Source organism: Gekko japonicus, unplaced genomic scaffold (assembly GCF_001447785.1).
Source record: "Gekko japonicus isolate JY-2015 unplaced genomic scaffold, Gekko_japonicus_V1.1 scaffold755, whole genome shotgun sequence".
NCBI lineage: Eukaryota > Metazoa > Chordata > Lepidosauria > Squamata > Gekkonidae > Gekko > Gekko japonicus.
The window spans coordinates 537,628-557,729 of NW_015174865.1; the positions used below are offsets into that span (position 1 = coordinate 537,628).

Consider the following 20,102-nt stretch of genomic DNA (forward strand, 5'->3'; position numbering starts at 1 on the left):
TTAAGTCGTTGGTGAAGTAGAACCTCCATGGGCAGGAGCAGGGTACCTTTGAAGACCTGAAGGGAGGTAATGGGGCGGGGACTGTTGTCTTCCCGCCCTTCGCAGAGAAATCAAGCTGGTTGCCCGTGGCTGTGAAACAGAACGCTGGCTGGTACGTGGACATTTCGTCCGATTCAACGAATCTCCCGTTCCTTCAGTGCCTTTGGCCAGAGGCAGAAATTGCACCGGAACAGCCGAACTGTATTTTTTAAAGTGGGGGGGGGGGGGTGGGGGGGGGGGGGGGTTGGGGCGGGGGAGGGCATCCCCTTCCAGGTGTGGATTTGCAGAGCAGCCTAAATTGCTTCTGTGCTCAGGCTGGCGATTCCTGCGTAGCAAATCCCATCAAACAGACACTTAATCATGTTTTCCCAGGAGTTGCCCAGAGGCATGCTGGGGTGGCGGCGTGGGAGGGTGCCGTTTTGGTGAAATGCAGAGACAGCAGTTTGAAGGGGAGTTAGTCTAGCACGCTTTGAAGCCTGCTGTGTTTTCTCACCCCTGCTGATTATGTTTCCCCGTTAGCCCTCTCCGTCCTCCTCGGTTTGTCGATTTTTACATAGGCACGCCCTATTCTCCCTTCCCTAACCAAACTGTCTTCTGGTTTGCAAAGGTGGCCATGAACTTGTCACTGGTATAGGGGAGGGGGCATAGTGGGCTGTGCTTCAGTGACCTCGAAAACCTAAGAGGGCTTAAGAGACAGAGCCTGGGCAGCTTAGAAGGGATCAGTGGTTCAGACTGGGCTGGATCATATGACACCAGCTAAGCTGGGATCAGCTGGGGGGGGTGGGGGGGTGGAGTGTGTGGACAGGATTGGCTGCTATTGGATCAATGGAGGATTAGACGGCTGCAGGGGGAATATCGGGCTCAGAACAGACAGAGGCAAGAGGTTCTGGATCCGCTGTGGCTCAAATTGATAGAGATGAGGGTGCCCCGTTTTGCAAAAGATCTCTAGTTCTTGGATTTTACAATCACAGGATGTGTCTTGTCAAGAAGTTCCAGATCCAGCGTTGCTCAAAGTGGTAGGGATAAGGGTGCCCCGTTTTGCGGAAGATCTCTGGTTCTTGGATTTTAAAATCGGAGGATTCAGTCCTAGCCAAGATTTCCCAGGGAAGGTGTCCCCTTTTCAGTCTCGGTGTCTCTCAAAGTGGTGGGCATCCTCGGCACGAGGAGTCAATATCCGCCTTCCCAGTCTCAGCTGATGATCTCCGACAACAACGGCGTCATGGAGGTAAAATCCTGGTCGATGTGGAGGATCTGCCGGGTGTTCTCCACCTTCAGTGACCGCAGCTCCGTCAACAGCAAGAGAAGCTTGGCGTAGAGAAACCTGGGCGGAGAGGAGAGAGGAGGGGCCGGGGTCAGAGCTTCCTGCCCCGGAGCCTGGTCCAACACACTAACTGCTGCACCACACTGTCTCTTCTGCACACAGGAGTTAACATATCCAATCAACTATATCAAACTTGACAACTAGTGGAAGAATGTAATTTACAGATAAGGAAAAGTAAAAATTTACCCATACCCATTGTGGCGTCCTCGCTTATTGGGGAGACTGTTTCTCCTTCAAAACACACTCTGTGTACATGAACTTAATAGATTTCTGCTACCACCAGGAATTAAAAATTCCAAATCTCTCTATTTTGGTAGAATGACCCAGTGCCTGGGCACTTCAGAGGACTATGTGGTCCTGAGGAAGGACTGTCCTGATTGCTGGGATAAGTTTAAACAAATAATGATAAAAGAACAAAATAGGTTTCTGGGAATTTTTGAACTGTTGTTGAAAAAAGAACATGTAACTGACAAAGCTTGGCGTCACACAGTCTCTCATACACCAAAACTCCACTCTGACAGGTTGAGACACTCAGGCTAAACTCTCTTTCTCATGTAGCCACACAGGCTAAACTCTGCCTTTTTTAGCCACACAGGCTAAACTCTCATATAGCCACACAGACTAAACTCCAACTGCTTCCTCTGTTATACAGACTCTCACACAAACTCTCCACACTCGTCTCTTCATGAACACTGAATCACCCCAGAGACATCTCTCTTCCCACACCCTCAGCCATCAGCCAATCACACCTCCCACCATCACTCTCCCCACACCACTGCAGTCACACTAAACATTCAAAGAAACACGCACCAAAACAAGAAATCATTACACCCATGCTTTCTTAGGGCCTGATCTGACCCACCTCCCTGAGAGGAGGCGCTGTGTGGCTCAGTGTCAAAGCAGAAGGGTCCCAGGTTCAATCCATGGCATCTCTAGCTAAAAGGGTAAGGTGGTCGGTGATGTGGAAGACCTCTCTGCTTGAGAACCCAGAGAGCCCCTGCCAGTCTGAGTTGACAGTACTGACCTCGATGGACCAAGGGTCTGATTCAGTGTAAGGTAGCTTCATGTGTATTACAGCTCTGCTAACACAATCAGTTCTCTCTACCATGACCTGGATGGCCACATCTAGCCCAATATTATCAGATCTTGGAAGCAAAGCAGGGTCGGCCCTGTTTCGTACTTGGAAGGGAGACCATAAGTGAAGTCGAGGGTTGCTGTGCAGAGGCAGGCAATGGCAACCCACCTCTGTTCGTTTCTTGTCCTAAAACCCCACAAGTGGTTGTGACTTAATAATACGTTCTATACACATGCAATAGTCTCTCCGCCCCTTCCAATGTCTCCTTAAAACCCCAGATGAAAGCAATAATGGAGTGCTTGCATCTGCAGTGCACTTAAATTTCACATGTTCCAACTGTGTTCCAGGTTTTCTGGAATTTGTCCCTCCTAAATTACTCTTCCTGTCTTAGGTGTTTTCTTTTTTCATTTGGAGGAAGAAGAGATTGGATTTATACCCCATGGCCCTTCACTACCTGAAGGAGTCTCAGAGTGGCTTACAATCTCCTTTCTCTTCCCTTCCCCACAACAGACACCCTGTGAGGTAGGTGGGGGCTGAGAGAGCTCTCTTGAGAACAGCTCTGAAGGAACTTGTGACTGACCCAAGGTCACACCAGCAGCTGCACGTGGAGGCGTGGGTAATCAAACCCGGTTCTCCCAGATTAGAGTCCGCGCTCCGAACCACTACACCAAACTGGCTCTCAAGAATGCCTTACTGAATGTTATTGCTGTGACCTGCTGGACGCATCAAGATTCCACTCTCTTGCCAAACGCTCTAGAAATTAACAGGGCCATCCCAAGCAGAATTTCACCCTATGAATCCCATGGATGTCAACTGGCTGGGAAGGTTGTAGCTCTGCTTAGAATGGCTGTGTCAATGTCACAGTGGCCGTGGTGGACTCCCATGCAAACACTAACCAGGGCCGACTGGCTGTCTTTCTCTTATCCGCATGTCCCTGCAAACCTATGAACACTTAAGGCATGCTGAAGCTCACTGTGAACTGTTGATAACAGCCTGTAAGTCAACGACATCTCTCTGGCACGTTAGGGAGGGGCTGTGGCTCAGTGGTAGAACATCTGCTTGACATGCGGGAAGTCCCAGGTTCAATCCCTGGCATCTCCAGTTAAAAGGACCAGGCAGTAGGGGATGGGAAAGACCTCTGCCTGAGACCCTGGAGAGCTGCTGCCAGTCTGAGTAGGCAATATTCACTGTGATGGACCAAGGGTCTGACCATCCACTATGAGGGAGGTTCATGTGTTCCCAGCAGCTACCTTGTCTTTAAAACAAAGCAGGTCTGGTTACTGCAGAGTCAATGCACACACAGCAAGTGAATACAGGAAAACACATGAAGGTGCCTTGTACTGAAATGGTCCATCAGAGTCAGTACTGTCCACTCAGACTGGCAGCAGGTCTCCAGGGTCTCAGGCAGAGGTCTTTCCTGCTACTTGATCCTTATTGAGATATATGTCTAGGTGATTGAGGTAGCAAGCAGTTACTAGATCAGTTTGATCTGTTTGACAGTCCTAGCTGTCATGCTAGTGATTAAGTGATTACAGCCAGGTGTTATACTAGCAGGTGTTCTCTATCAGGCATTGTTAGAGTAGGTAATTAATTCACCTTGTTAGTGATTGGCTGGGTTTAGTATATTAGCTATCAGCTTGATAAGCTAGGTGGGGACCTAGTCTTTCAAGTGAAGGCATGGTATGCTGTATGATAGCCTGTATATCTCTGTGTATATATTCACCATTATATCTATATAAACTTTCTATGCACCTTCATCACCAGTCGGTCTCCAGCTTCTTATTTACTACACCCAATAATCCTTTTAGGTGGAGATGGTGGGGATTGAACCTGGGACCTTCTGTTTGCCAGGCAGATGCTCTGCCACTGAGCCACGGCCCCTCCTCATGGAATACAGTTTCCAGTGACAGACCAACTGCTGTGTGAACCGTCTCAGCAAGCAAGGTAGCTGCTGTGTACTCACCTGCCTTCAGGCAAAGGGTGTCGCTGGTCGATGTAGTTTTTCAGCGTGAGGGCAATTTGCTCTTGAGTCCGGTCGATCTCATCTCGCTGCACGACGTTCACATTGTCTGCAAAGGGGCAGGGCTTGAGCGACGGAAGGGAAAGGAGAGGCGGAGCAGAAAAGCTGTGGGTCGGGCCTGACCCTGAGGGGGCACAGACAACCCGTGTGGTGTAGTGGTTGGCATATCGGACCTGGAGAAATCACTAAAGCTTTTTGAGCCTATTTGGAATTCGAACAGGGAACAGTGGGTGCGGCAACAAGATGGCTGCCGCAGGAGGTGGAGCCAGCCACAAACGGATTGCCACAGCCTAACTGCAGAAATCAGGGGTGTCGAACTCATTTGTTAGGAGGGCTGGAGCCGACATAAATGAGACCTTGTTGGGCCGGGCCATGTGTGTCATAAAAGGTAGCGCCAGGTAGCAGAAGATATAAACTTTATAAAAGGACACACAAACACATTTAAAGATTTTTTTAAACTTTAAATAACACATTTCCAGTGAGTTCAACACCCCTGGTGTAGATTCGTGTGCTGTGCTGGCAGCTGCCGCCAAAGCAAAATTTTTTTTTTTTTTTAAATCTACACAGCCAGTCCAATCTCCAGTGGCCAATCAGATGCCTTGCGGGGCAAAACTTCCTAAAAATACGTTGTGGTGGGCACCAAAAAAGGTGTCAGCAGCTGCCGTGGCTCCCATGGGCAGGGGTAATTTCGTAGAAAAAGAGGTGCAGGAGCTCATTATCATAACTCATTATCATAACTTATTTGCATATGCCACACCCCCTGACATCACCGGAAATGTGTCAGAAGGCAACACCCACTGCTCAGGCTCCACTGGACTGTTTTGGATTGCTAGCTATTGGGGGGAGACACACATGCAGATCTGTCCTCACAGAGGAGGGAGAGCTTGTACCTGAATAAAACTTGGTCTTAAAGGTGCCACTGGACTGTTTTGGGCCGGGGGGGAGCTCTGCAGCTTACCTGGCTGCTTCTTGCTCTGACTGAGGGCTGCTGGGAGCAGGGGGCGGGGCTTGTTGCATGTGCCCGCCCCCTGGGCTCTTTACTGCCGGAGCTCCGCTCCTGTGCGCTCCTGCAGGAAATGACCCCTGCCCATGGGCACCATGTTGGGGACCCCGGGACTAGGATATGGGAAACCCAGGTTCAAACCCCCACTCTGCCGTGGAAACTCACCGGGTGGTCTTGGGCCAGAGGGGGGTCTTACCTGGGTAGAACAGCACCAAGGCTTGTAGCAGGACGTATTCGGCCTCGTGCAGCCTCAGCTTCTTCAGGCTAATGTGAAATTTCAGCAGCGGCTCTAAGTAGATCTGCTGGAACCCAACTGGAAGAGAGGGGGATCAGGTGGCCAAGTGAGCGGTACGTGTGGCTGGTGGGGTTCAGTGCTTGCGCAGCCGGAATAAATGGTTATTTCTATTAGCAGGTGGCGTGAAAGGCCTCTGTCTGAGACCCTGGAAAGCGGCTGCCGGTCTGAGTAGACAGTACTGGCCGTGATGGACCAAGGGTCTGATTGAGTAGAAGGCAGCTTCATGAGTGGTTAGGGAGGGGTTGTGGTTCAGTGGGAGGGTATCACCTTGGCATGCAGAAGGTCCTAAGTTCAGTCCCCGGCGTCTCCAGCTGAAAGGACCCGGCAGTAGGTGACATGAAAGACCTCCAAGACCCTGGAGAGCAGCTGCCGGCCTGAGCAGACAATACTGGCCTCGATGGACCGAAGGTCTGATTCCGCAGAAGGCAGTTCCATGTAAGAAACATGGCTCAAGAGAAGCCGTTGAAGGCCTCCAAACTGGGATCTCTGGTGTTCTTTGACGAAATAAGTACCTTTTCCTGGCCACACGAGGGCACATTTCCACAACAGATCCACGGCCAGACTGCCACTCTTCTTGACCTGTGGTGTGAACCTTATAACTGTGACCGGTTCTGGAAGGTGGCAGGGTCAGACCTTGCTCCTCGGAGCCCTACTCTGGGGCCGCCCCCCGGGGCGGAAACAGGGAATGGGGGGGGGGGGGGATATTGTTCACAGTGTAACGCATCCTGCTGTTGCCATGTGGGGGCGGAGGACTGCTGATGAGCAAAATAACCGTGGGTGTTCAAGAAGAAAAGCATTATCCCTAAAGCAGGGAATTGTGTGAATTATTGTTAAATAAGAACCATAGTTCTGCATCTCCTGTCTGGCCATGGTCCAGGGTGAGAATGAGAGGGTTATTACTACGATCATCAGGATAATCATGATCATCATTTAAATTTATAAATCACCCTCCCTCCCCCAGAGGGCTCAGGGCAGTGTACATCATGCATTAAACATGAACAGCTGAAAACAATAAGTGGAAAATAATAAATGGTTAAAGCAGATAAAAAGGTAAAGGTAAAGGTTCCCTTGCTCGAAAGCCAGACGAGTCCAACTCTAGGGTGCAGTGCTCATCTCCGTTTCAAAGCCGAAGAGCCAGCACTGTCCGAAGACATTTCCGTGGTCATGTAGCTGGCATGACTAAACACAAAGGTGCACGGAACGCTATTACCTTCCCACCGAAGTGGTACCTATTTATCTACTTGCAATTTCTTGCTTTCGAACTGCTGGGTTGGCAGGAGCTGGAACTAGAGACGGGAGCTCACTCCGTCATGCGGCACACTCGGGTCTCGAACTGCTGAACTACCGACCTTCCACAGCCTGCAGTTCAGCGTCTTAACCACTTGAGCAGTGGAAATTGCTCCAGATAATAGGTGTAGCGTACCTATAACTTTGCTCTCTCCAAAGGTGGATCACATGCTGGGAGTAGTAAGTACCATGGAAGCCATGGTAAAGAACCGATGCCGTTCTCCCCTGTGCCATTTTCCTGGTCTAACATACCCCCTTATCAAGCTGCTGTTACCCCCCTAATGGAGGACAGCAACATATGGGGAAGAGGTAAATGTCCCCTTCCCTGTGGAGTGATCCTAATCCAAATCATGGAGCTACAGCTTTCTTTGGTAACAACGAAAGAAAAAAAAGACCTTTTGCAGATCCAGCCAGAGGAAGGGAATTGAAAACAAATCAGCCAGTCTCATGATGCCCCTGGATAAATCGATGGTGCGACCTCATTTGGAGTACTGCATGCAATTCTGGTCACCACCCCTCAGAAAGGGTATTATAGCATTGGGAAAAGTGCAGAAAAGGGCAACTAGAATGATATAAGGCTTGGAACGACGGCTGAGGGGGGAAGAGACGTCAATGTTGGATCAGGCCAAAGGCCCATCCAGTCCAACACCCTGTCACACAGTGGCCAGAAATACCAGCGCCATCAGGAGGTCCACCAGTGGGGCCAGGACATTAGAACCCCTCCCACTGTTGACCCCCCCCCAAGCACCAAGAAGACAGAGCATCACTTGCCCCAGAGCCCCTATCTAAACCTTGTGGCTAATAGCCACTGATGGACCTCTGCTCCATATGCTTATCTAATTCCCTTTTGAAGCCATCCATGCTTGTAGCCGCCACCACTTCCTGTGGCAGTGAATTCCAAGTGTTAATCACTCTTTGGGTGAAGAAGTACTTCCTTTTATCCGTTCTAACCCGACCGCTCAGCAATTTCATGGAGTGCCCACGGGTTCTTGTATTGTGAGAAAGGGAGAAAAGTACCTCTTTCTTTACCTGCTCTTTCCCATGCATAATCTTATAAACCTCGATCATGTCACCCCTCAGTCGTCTTTTCTCCAAGCTAAAGAGCCCTAAGCGCTTTAACCTTTCCTCATAGGGAAAGTGTTCCAACCCTTTTATCATTCGAGTTGCCCTTTTCTGCACTTTTTCCAAAGCTATAATATCCTTTTTAAGGTGTGGTGACCAGAATTGCACACAGTATTCCAAATGAGGTCTCACCATTGATTTATATAGGGGCATTATTATATTGGCTGATCTGTTTTCAATACCCTTCCTAATAATCCCCAGCATAGCATTGGCCTTCTTTATTGCAGTCACACACTGTCTCGACATTTTCAGTGAGTTATCTACTACAACTCCAAGATCTCTCTCTTGATCTGTCTCTGCCAGTTCAGACCCCATCAATGTGTATTTATATTTAGGATTTTTGGCTCCAATGTGCATCACCTTGCACTTGGCCACATTGAACCCCATTTGCCATGTTGACGCCCACTTGCCCATCCTTGACAGATCCCTTTGGAGTGCCTCACAATCCTCACTGGTTTTCACTACCCTGAACAACTTCGTATCATCCGCAAATTTAGCCACTTCACTGCTTACTCCCAACTCCCAATGATCGAGGTTTATAAGATTATGCATGGGATAGAGCAGGAAGAGAAAGAAGTACTTTTCTCCCCTTCTCACAATAAAAGAACTCGTGGGCATGAAATTGCTGAGCAGCCAGGTTAGAATGGATAAAAGGAAGCACTTTTTCACCCAAAGAGTGATTAACACATGGACTTCACTGCCACAGGAGGTGGTGGCGGCTACAAGCATGGACAGCTTCAAGAGGGAATGGGATAAACACATGGAGCAGAGGTCCATCAGTGGCTATTAACCACAAGGTATAGATAGGAACTCTTGGTCTGGGGCAAGTAATGCTCTGTATTCTTTGTGCTTGGGGGGGGCAACAGTGTGAGGGCTCCTAGTGTCCTGGCCCCACTGGTGGACCTCCTGATGGCACCTGGTATTTTTGGCCACTGTGTGACAGAGTGTTGGACTGGATGGGCCGTTGGACTGGATGGGCCATTGGCCTGATCCAACATTGGCTTCTCTTATGTTCTCCTGTTGTCCTTTTTTTGTTTTTTGCCATCAAGTCTCAGGCAACTTACAGAAACCCCATAGAGTTTTCAAGGCAAGAGATGTGCAGAGGTGGTTTGCCATGGCCTGCCTGGACTTCCTGGGTAGTCTCCCATCCAAGTACTAACCAGGGCCGACCCTGCTTAGCTTCCGAGATCTGACGAGATCAGGCTAGTACGTGCTATCCAGGTCAGAGTGTCCCGTGACGTGTTGGTGATACACGGCCCTAGACTTCCTTCCTGCAGCTTACCCAGGGCGCCATCTTGGATGGTGTAGCAGTGTTCACCGCATTCCCATGCATTGGTTTCTTCGTTGAAGACTGTGTTGAACCGGATCTGGCAGATCTCAAGAGTAGCCCCTTTGAGGAGTGAGATCTGATCCTCAATTGGCAGTTTTCTAGGTGGAAACAAACAAAAGTTGTAAGCCGTGGAACTAACTCAGCCGTGGACCCCGTCTCTAGCCACTTTTCCTTATGAACACTACCAGGCAAAGTACGCAAGCTGTGGGAAGAAAAACCAGGTGCCAGCATTTTATCTAGTAGGTGTACAGGCAGCAGGGCAACTGACAATCACTTGGGTGCTAGAATTTTTTTTTTAATTACATTTTATTTTATTTTTAAAAAGTCAAGGTGTTAAAATCATCAGCTGGTGGGTTGGGATCTTTGAGTGGTCCATCTGGTCCAAGGGAAGTCATATCAATGCACTTTTCTGCATTCTTATTTTCCTTGCTTGTAAGTTCCTGTTTCGTTGGAGAGGGGTTTTTTTGTTCTGTACGTGTTTTTCTCCCTTTAGTGGTAGATTTTTTGGTGAATATTTGTGTGTGTATGTACGCCTGGAAGTTATAGTTGACTTCTGGCAACCCTAGTGAGGCTTGGATGTTTCAGATAGGTGGCTTGCTATTGCCTGCCTCTACCTCCCAGCCCTGGTATTCCTTGGAGGTCTCTCTCCCAAGTACTTGGCAGGGTCAGCCCTGCTTAGCTTCCAAGGTCTGATGAGATTGGGCCAGTACAAATACAATACCTTTATTGGCATAAAATATCAAATACACATGCAGCATAGAGCCTCAAGATAGGCTGGAGGGGTATCACATTCCGAATTGCCTTAATATGAGCCTCTCCTCCTAGATACCTCATAAAAGAAATTTGCTACGGGTTCCAGAATTTCTATATTATGCGAAGACAATAAAGAACTAATCTTATGCTCATCAGATTGGCCCAAAAGGGGGTCCAACACAGGTTCAATATAAACAACACGGATGTCATAGTGGAATTTACAGTACAATAGCACATGTCCAATGGATTCAATTTCCCCCATCCCACAGGGGCACAATCTATCTTTATAGGGAATTTTCTTTTTTTTTTGTAAACAAATTTTTTTATTTTCTCAGGAATACAACATATACAATTAAGTCATTTCATTCTATCAATTGTCTACCCCATTCCCAATTCCTCCCCTCCCTCCAATGGCTTCCCGCAATGCTTCCACCCCTTCTCCAGATATTTCATACCCTCAATTATATCAATTTCTTATCATTACAATCTAAAGATAACATCATTTAACTTAATATTGATCTAGACATATTAAGTTTTGTTTCACATCCCAGTTCTTTTCCAGATATATTTTAAAGTCACTCCATTCTTGAAAAAACATGTCGTCTTCTTTTTATAGGGAATTTTCTTGAACCTTCCCGATAGAACAGCTGAGGGAAGGACGTCGAACCGCGCTCGCATGAAAGCCCTACGAAGATGGGGCTGAATCAGTCTTGCCAGGTATCCTGAGGAAATGTGGCTAAAAGAAAGTCCCATACTCAAGGGAGAGCAATGTCTGTGCGCAAGTCTTCTCAGATCTTGCACCTCTATATTGAGGAGTCTTTGTTTGAGTAAGGCAAAAGCCTGGGCTTGCCTGGCTATCCAGGTCAGGGCAGCCTCTAGGGGTAGATTTGATATCACATCAGTGTATGTCCGGCATAAAAACCTGCAGTTTAAATCTGCAAGGAGATATGCCAAACGTGAAGCGATGTAATATCAAATTGGCCATTAGAGGGAGCAAAAGACATGCAGAACAGACACACACACACCAGCGACAGGCACACACCAGGGAGGAAAATGAAAATGCGGAAAAGCCCAATAGTCCTGCCATATGAGAGACAGATGGGAACAGAGAACAAGCAAGAGAAAAGCGAAGAGGAAGACGGGCATAGACTGTTTAAAGTGGGTTCTTGCTGAAGACTGAGTTGCTTCCACACTGGGTCTTGCGTCTAGCATTGGTGCTGATAAGAACTGGGCTTCCCCTTTCCGTTTCCACAGAGCCTCGTGGCATTCTCATCCATCTTCTGGCTCTTCTGTGACCTTTCCTAAACCTGTTTTACTACAACCTTTTTATATCGATCACAGCAAAGCCGGGTTGGTTGCCACATGGATAGGAAAGTCCTGATCTTCCCCAGTCAAACCTACATCATCCCCATTTTCCCTACCCGGATCCTCCTTGGCTTCCACCACCTCCCCAAGCGTAGCTTTTTAAATCAGAAAGTGACATATCAGTATAGCATTATCCCTGATCTGGAGAGCCTAGGGTAGCCCGATCTCATCCGATCTTGGAATCTAAGCAAGGTCTACCCTGAGAGCCAGTTTGGTGTAGTGGTTAAGTGCGGGGACTCTAATCTGGGAGAACCGGGTTTGATTCCCCACTCCTCCACTTTCACCTGCTGATGTGACCTTGGGTCAGTCACAAGCTCTGGCACAGTTGTCCTTGAAAAAGAGCAGTTTCTGTCAAGAGCTCTCTCAGCCCCACCCACCTCACAGGGTGGGGAATTTGAATACAGAGCCTGGAGTTGCTAAAACTGCGCTTTACGTGGTGGGTGGTGAGAAAGTGCTCTCAAGTCGCAGTTGACTTATGGTCAGAGGTAGGGTGTTGAGAAGATCAAATCAGTCAATCCTAAAAGAAATCAACCCTGACTGTTTCCTGGAAAGCCAGATAATGAAACTGAAGCTCAAATACTTTGGCCACCCAATGAGAAGGGAGCACTCACTGGAGAAGACCCTGATGCTGGGAAAGATTGAAGGTCAACGAAGACGGGGACAGCAAAGGATAAGATGGTGAGACAGTGTCATAGATGCAATGAACATGAAATTGAGCAAACTTCAGAGGATGGCGGAAGACAGGAAGGCCTGGCGGGATCCGGTCCATGGGGTCGCGAAGAGTCGGACTCGACTGTGCGACTGAACAACAACAACAACAAAAAACCTACTGCTCATTAATTTCACTTAGGTATTGTATTGTGAGAAAGGGAGAAAAGGACTTCTTTCTCTGCCTTCTCTATCCCATGCATAATTTTTTAAGGCTCTGTCATGTCACCCGTCAATCAGCATTTCTCCAAGCTAAGAAGCCCTAACCTCTCTAACCTTCCTTCATAGGGAGGGTGTTCCATTCCCTTAATCATTTTAGTTGCCCTTTTCTGCACCTTTTCCAATGCTATAGTATCTTTTTTGAGGTGCAATGACCAGAACTGTGCTTTGATCTTCCAGTGTTTTTATGTCATATATGCTGTTTTGGTCAACTGTGGCTTCATGACGTTGTTTCTATGTTTATATTGTAAGCCAGGAGGGAAAGTGGCAATGGCAGAGCCCGGTCTCATCCGATATCAGAAGCTAAGCTGGGTTGGTACTTGGAGGGGAGACCACCAAGGAAGACTCTGCAGAGGAAGGCACACCCGTTTGGCCAGTTTGGTGTAGTGGTTAAGTGTGCGGACTCTAATCTGGGAGAACCTGGTTTGATTCCCCACTCCTCCACTTGCACCAGCTGGATGACCTTGAGCAAGCCATAGTTCTGTCAGAGCTGTTCTCTCGAGGACAGTCCTTGAAAGAGCTCTCAGACACCTCACAGGGAAGGGAAGGGAAAGGAGTTTGGAAGCTGCTCTGAGACTCTGAGTGAAGGGCGGAGTATAACTCCAACCTCCTCTTCTTCCTCTTCCTCCTCCTCTGGAAAGCCCCTTCCTGGGGTTGCCCTACGTTGGCTGTGACTTGATGGCACATTCAACACACGTGCACTCACTGTAAGCCACCATACATTGCACAAGGGAGAAAGGCAGCTAAAATGCTTTACATAAACATATGTCCAATGTCGTTTCACATGCCTAGTGCATCCTCTAAAATTAATCTCCAGTGTTGTTCATTAACAATTAATTAAGTGCCGGCAAATTGCTGTGGACTTACAGCGACGCCGTAGGGCTTTCAAGGCAGGAGATGAGCAAAGGTGGTTTGCCACCGCCTGCCTCGGCCACATTTCTCCTCTGCTCTCAGCCAGGGCTATTTTTTGGCAAGAACGCACAGGTTCCGTCTGGCTTCAGAGTTGGCCACACCCACTACAGCTAAAACATCTGTGCTTGTGGCTACAGAGGGAAGGCCTGGAGAGCAAACCCCCCCCCCCCCCGCGACTCCCAACCTCCCCCACCGGGGGCGGGGATCGGGGAGGCATTTAAGGGCCAGCTTGCCAGGGATCCCGCAGCTGTGGGGCAACTGGGCAAGTCAAGGGAAGACATGGGGGTGTGGCCTAATATGCTAATGAACTGTGATGTTGGGTGTGGCCTATTATGCTAATGAGTTCCTGCTGGGCTTTTTCTACAAAAAGAGCCCTGGAAGACCCTTTCTGTTCCGTGTTATATTTTGGAGCCACTTGGTTAACTTGCGGGCATTCTGTTCTCTGGCAAAGGCTTCCGCCTCCTTTTCTTCTTCCCAGAAGGGGCAACCTGTTCTCAGCTCCACTCAGGACCTCTTTTATCTATCATTTATTAGGTTTAAAAGCCCGTAAGCTATACACCTTAAAAAGTTAACAGGTTAAAACAAAATTTTGCCATGTCTGTTATGCAGTTAAAACAGAAACTATTCAACAGGCGTCTCAGTCTTGTAGGTTCTGGGAAGGGCGAGAATTTCAGTAGCCATTTCCTCAAAAATGTTCCCTCTCCCAGCTGTATGTTTAGGGGAATGAAAAAAGATGTGGGAGAGGGAGTCCACATCCTCCAGTGATCGGTCACAGAAACGGACCACTTTTATCTATTCAGATCTGCCCAGCATTTTATACTGGATGCTGTGAAGAGGGTGTAAGGCCCGGGCTTTCTCCCTCTCCCTCTCCATTTTCTCCACCAATCCATCTTGATGAAGAGTTCTGGAGGACTTGAAAGCTGGGGCCCAATTCTGGGTCCATCCCTGTGTCTGGTTAAAGACATGGTCTAGGGGTTCTGTGGTCAGAACTTAATTCCCAAGTGCCTGGGTGTGTGCGCGGAGTCTTGATCAGAACGGCCGTGTGCAGAGAAAAGGAGCTTAACTAGGGGTAGGGCCTTTTTGGTGGTGGCCCCCCTATCTTTGGAACAGCCTCCCTTTTGTGGCTCACCTGGCGCCAAATCTGCCATCCTTTTGGTGCCAGGTTAAGACAGCCCTCTTTGCGAAGGCCTCTAAAGACCTCTCTCTGGTTATGCAGGGATCTGATATGATCAGCCACGCGTCTTTCTTTCATTTTGGGTCAGATCTTTTTGGGTCAGATCTATTGTTCTCTAATGTTTTTATGCTATTTTAAATTAAATGTTAATGTTCCATGCTTTTATCTACTGTATCCTATTGTTTTATATCTGTTGTAAACCGCCCAGAGAGCTTTGGCTATGGGCAGTATAGTATTATTAATAATAATAACAACAATAACAATGATAATAACAATAACAACAACTATAAGTACCACACCCCCTACTGCAGGGGTCCCCAGTGTGGTGCCCGTGGGCACCATGGTGCCCTCCGATACCTTTTCTGGTGCCCACCAAGTGTTTTAAGGAAGTGGGTGGGGCAAAATAGGGCTTTTGCCCAGCAAGGCTTCTGATTGGCTATTAGATATTTGATTGGCAGTGCAGATTTTTTTTTATGTTGCTTGGGCAGCAGCTGCCGTCAGAACACAAGGATCTACACTGTGTTACTGAAGTTAGGCTGTGGCGATCATTTTGTGGCTGGCTCCGCCTCCTGCGGCAGCCATTTTGTTGTGGCAGCCACTGTGCCATGTCAGCATTCCAAAGGTGCCCACAGGCTCAGAAGGGTTGGGGACCTCTGCCCTATTGTCATCCCAGTCTGAAATGGATGCTATTTCATTCATCCCGCTTGGGAAACTTACAGATAGCCCATCAGTACATTCAAGTCCCCCCACCTACAAACACACATTCTCCCAGTGACCCCTGCTCTATGCCCCGAAGAAGGCAAAAACCCTCCAGAATTCCTGGGCCAACCTGGCCAGGAGGAAGATTCCTTCCTGACCCCAAAGTGGTGATTGGCACTACCCTGGGTCTACAAGAAAGAAATGCCCAGGGAAATGCCGATCACCACTTTGGGGCCAGGAAGCCATTTTTCTCCAGGCCAGTTTGGCTGAAGATCCTGGAGGTTTTTTTGCCATCTTCTGGGCATGGAGCAGGGGTCACTGGGAGTGTGTTGGGGGGGAGGTATTTTTGAATGTCCTGCATTGTGCAGGGGGGTTGGACTGGATGGCCCTGGAGACCCAACTCTATGATTCTGTGATAAATGAGCTGAGCTCATCCCTCCCTGCCCTTCCTCTCGCAATCGGCCTAAATTCACAGAATCAGCACTGCCGTCCGATGGCCATCTTGCCTCTGCTTGAAAACCTCCAAAGAAGGAGGGCGAGAAAGGCCCGCAGATGCCTGTCCAGGGTGAACACCCTAACACCGTTCAGTCCTGTAAGGGAGAAAGCACGGCATATAAAAATGTTAAACAAACAAACAAGCAAAAACCCTGGGTTTGGCAAGACGACAAAGCTGCCCCCCCATGGAGATCTAACCTGAAAGACGGTATCGCCTTGGCAAACTGGATCACTTGCTGGATCATGAAGGTGCTGAGATCGGCAAAGAGCGGCAGCATGGAGAACACGTCCGGGAGGACCTCCTCGGGGTAGCTCTCCAAGTGGTCTTGCGGACTGGGCGGGCAGAGGGTGGGCGCGGTGGGATCCTGAGGGCTCCGGGACCTTGGGCTGTGGATGTACAGGCGCACTGGAGGCTGTAAGAAGAGGCTAGTTAAGAGGGGACAGAAGGGGGGGGGACGGCGCTCAGTAAACACGTGCCCCCCGTTAAGCGGCTACTCCTCATGAGAAAGGGACAGGAGCTTGAAAAGCAGGGGGCCGAGAATTGTCTCTAAAAGGTTTTATGAACTGGAAGGGAGTTGTTTTTCTCTCTTCTCCCTCCCTCCCTCCCTATAAAACCAGTTCGTAACAAATTACTATCTGAGGGCTGTGTGGGCAGGCAGGCTAATAACAGCTATTTATACATATTATTACTGCGACGGGTAGTTTCTCTCTCGGGCCCCAAAGAGATTCTTTGGCAGAGGTGCCTATTTGATTGTCTCCGAGAATGCAGGCTTCTAAATACTGCATGTGTGGATAAATTTCAGTGATGGTGTTTATGGGTTGTCGGGACTGGGCTGTAGAGGTGCCTAGATCTGTTCTTTTTCCTTTTTTTTTTTTTTTTAAAAGGCAGAATGAAATTGGCTACAGAGACATATCTGTCCCGAGCAAACTGGCTTCTGCGCTGTACACCAGCTCTGTCAGCTGCGTCCCATAGGGGGAAATCAGAAAATCAGAGGAGGAGAAGGAGGAGGAGTTCTTGAATTTATACCCCGCCCTTCACTCGGAGTCTCAGAACAGCTTACAATCTCCTTCCCTTCCTCTCCCCACGGCAGACACCTTGTGAGGTAGGTGGAGCTGAGAGAGCTCTGAGAGAACTGCTTTTGAGAGAGCAGCTCTGAGAGTGCTGTGACTGACCCAAGGTCACCCAGCTGGCTACATGTGGAGGAGTGGGAGAACCAAACCCGGTTTTCCCAGATTAGAGTCCGCTGCCCTTAACCACTACACCAAACTGGATGTACAGGTACACTGGAGTCTGGAGGAAGAGGCTAGTGGGGATAGAAGGGTGGATGGCTCTCAGTAAACACATGCCCCTGTTAAGCGCCTAGTCCTTATGAGAAATGGACAGAAGATTTAAACACAGGGGCTGAAAATTGTCTCCAAAGGAGGAGGAGGAGGTTGAATTTATACCCTGCCCTTCACTCAGAGTCTCAGAGCGGCTTACAATCTCCTTCCCTTCCCCTCCCGACAACAGACACTCTGTGAGGTAGGTGGGGCTGAGTGAGAGAATTGCTCTTGAGAGAACAGCTCTGAGAGAACTTGTGACTGGCCCAAGGTCACCCAGCTGGCTACATGTGGAGGAGTGGGGAATCAAACCCGGTTCTCCAGATTAGAGTCCGCCACTCTTAACCACTACACCAAACGTTGCCTCTAAAAGGAAGGAGAGCTCAGATGACAGGAGGGCTTGCGGAACTCAATGCCACAAGATGTGGTTGTGCTCACTGGCTCAGATGGATTTAAAAAGGGAGGCTGGATAGATTTATGGAGGACACATCAGTTGCTGGCTGTTAGCTGTGACGGCCGAATGGTGCCTCCAGGTTCAGGGGTGTTGTGGGATGTTGGGGTGCATTCAGCAGAGGGCAACGAGCCCTGTTCATGGGCTTCTCTATGGCATCTCAGTGGCTGCTCTTAGAAGCACAGGGTGATTTGCCACAAGCGCTGCTCCGTGCTCACGCCTCCCTTTTGCCCCAATGGTACGTGTCAATTTCACACAAGCTGCTGTGCTTCTGTATTTTGCCCCGCAGCTTTCCCCCGCGTCCTGTTTTTTGAGGATTGAGTAGACGTGGGGGAAATCGCACAAAGGTACGGTGGAAAATGCGGCTGCACGGCAGCTTGTGTGAAATTGACACGTACCATCGGGGCAAAAGGGAGGAGCGAGCGCGGAGCTTGTGAAAAATCACCCACCGTGTTGGACTAAACAGGCCATGAGCAGGGCTATTTTTGGGCGGGAACGCACAGGAACGGAGTTCCGGCTGGCTCCCGAGTTGGCCACGCCCAGCAGGAACCCATTAGCATAATAGGCCACACCCAACAGCAGAAACTCATTAGGACTGGCTACATTAGGGGTATGTGGCCTAACATGCAAAGGAGTTCCTGCTACAAAAAAAAGCCCTGAGTTTTGACAACAAACAAGGTAAACAGAATATGAAGCAAAAGGTGGGTGTGGCTGGATAACAACACTTCTGGTAACAGGGGTGTGGCCTCATATGCTAATGACCTGTGCTGTCAGGGGTGTGGCCTAATAAGATAATATGTTCCTGCTGTTGGGTGTGGCCAATTATGCTAATGAGTTCCTGCTGGACTTTTTCTACAAAAAGAGCCCTGGCATGGGTATGACCCAGCAAGTGTTTTCTTATGTTCTCGCGTTAGAGCAGGGGTCTCCAACGTGCTGCCTGTGGGCGTCATGGGGCCCACTGACACTTTACCTGGTGCTCCACCAAGTGTTTTCACAAAGTGGGTAAGCCTTGTGCCCAGGAAGGCTTCTGATTGGCCTAAGAAGTTCTGATTGGCTGTGCAGATTAAAATAGCATTGCTTTGGTGGCACCTGGCTCCACAGTGTTGGTTTTATTCTGTATCTCTCTCCTGTCTCCCCATGTATTGTTTCAATTATCTCTCCTCCTTGATGCACTTAGAGTTTCTCTAAGTGTGTGTATGGCTCCGCCTCCAGTTTGGTGTAGTGCTTAAGTGCGCGGACTCTAATCTGGGAGAACCGGGTCTGATTCCCCCACTCCTCCACTTGCAGCTGCTGGTGTGACCCTGGGTCTGTCACAAGTTCTTTCAGAGCTGTTCTCTCAGGAGCAGTCCCCGGGAGAGCTCTCTCAGCCCCACCTACCTCACAGGGTGTCTGTTGTGGGGGGCGGAAGGGAAAGGAGATTGTAAGCTGCTCTCCTTCGGGTACCGAAGGGCAGAGTATAAATCCAATCTCGTCTTCTTGTTCTCCCAAGGAAGTTATTTTATGGTTGTGCCCACCGCCACCATGTCAGAATTCCATAGGTGCCCACAGACTCAAAAAGGGTGGGACCACTGAGTTAGAGGGACACCAGCTGTGCAGGAGTATCTTACAACAGTCCACAACAACAACTACCAGCGCTGGGAGGGGCTGCGGCTCAGTGGAAGAGCCTCGGCCTTGCACATGGAAGGTCCCAGGTTCAATCCCCGGCATCTCTAGTTAAAAGGACAAGGTTGTAGAGCCTGAGACCCTGAAGAGCGGCTGCCAGTACAAGGGGACGATACTGACCCCGATGGACCGATGGTCTGATTCAGTATAAGGCAGCTTCATGAGTGTTTACGACTACTACTTTTGTGACCTTGGGTCAGTCACAAGCTCTGTCAGAGCTGTCCTTGAAAAAGAGCAGTTTGTGTCAGAGCTCTCTCAGCCCCACCCACCTCACAGGGTGTCTGTTCTGGGGAGGGGAAGGGAAAGGAGTTTGTAAGCCGCTCTGAGACACCTTTGGGTAGTGAAGGGCAGGGTATAAATCCAATCTCTTCTTCTTCTTCTTCTCCTACCGATGAATTAATTATTATTAATTTATGATTAGCTTCATTTATAGTCCGTCTTTCTCCCTGGGACTCAAGGCAGATTAGAAGAAGAGAAGAAGAGACTGGATTTATACCCTGCCCTTCACTACCCAATGGAATCTCAGAGCGGCTTGCAAACTCCTTTCCCTTCCCCTCCCCACAACAGATACCCTGTGAGGGAGGTGGGGCTGAGAGAGCTCTAAGAGAAACTGCTCTTTCCATAACAGCTCCGAGAGAACTTGTGACTGACCCAAGGTCACACCAGCAGCTGCATGTGGAGGCGCTAACACGATAAGAGCTACCCGATCAATCGGCAAGCAAATTACAAAAAGCGATTAAAAATTTATAACGACAAAGGTTCTCAGCAAAGTAATGCAGAAGGTTCGAGGTTCAGGTTCAACCCCTGGCATCCCAGTTAACAGCATCAGATTGCAGGTGACGTGACAGACCC

General features: G+C 49.0%; 1 protein-coding gene across 1 annotated transcript in view; it reads right to left on the reverse strand.

Moving 5' to 3' along the window:
* Window positions 1–1,226: 1,226 nt before the first annotated feature.
* NR1I3 (nuclear receptor subfamily 1 group I member 3) overlaps window positions 1,227–20,102 on the reverse strand; it is a 29,301-nt gene continuing 10,425 nt past the window's right edge. The window contains exons 4-8 of the mRNA XM_015424731.1: window positions 16,016–16,230; window positions 9,445–9,590; window positions 5,655–5,771; window positions 4,399–4,504; window positions 1,227–1,360 (exon numbers count right to left, since the gene is read on the reverse strand). Of these exons, the coding sequence (XP_015280217.1) occupies window positions 1,228–1,360; window positions 4,399–4,504; window positions 5,655–5,771; window positions 9,445–9,590; window positions 16,016–16,230 (717 nt within the window). The 3' untranslated portion in view covers window position 1,227. The remainder of the gene's footprint in view (window positions 1,361–4,398; window positions 4,505–5,654; window positions 5,772–9,444; window positions 9,591–16,015; window positions 16,231–20,102) is intronic.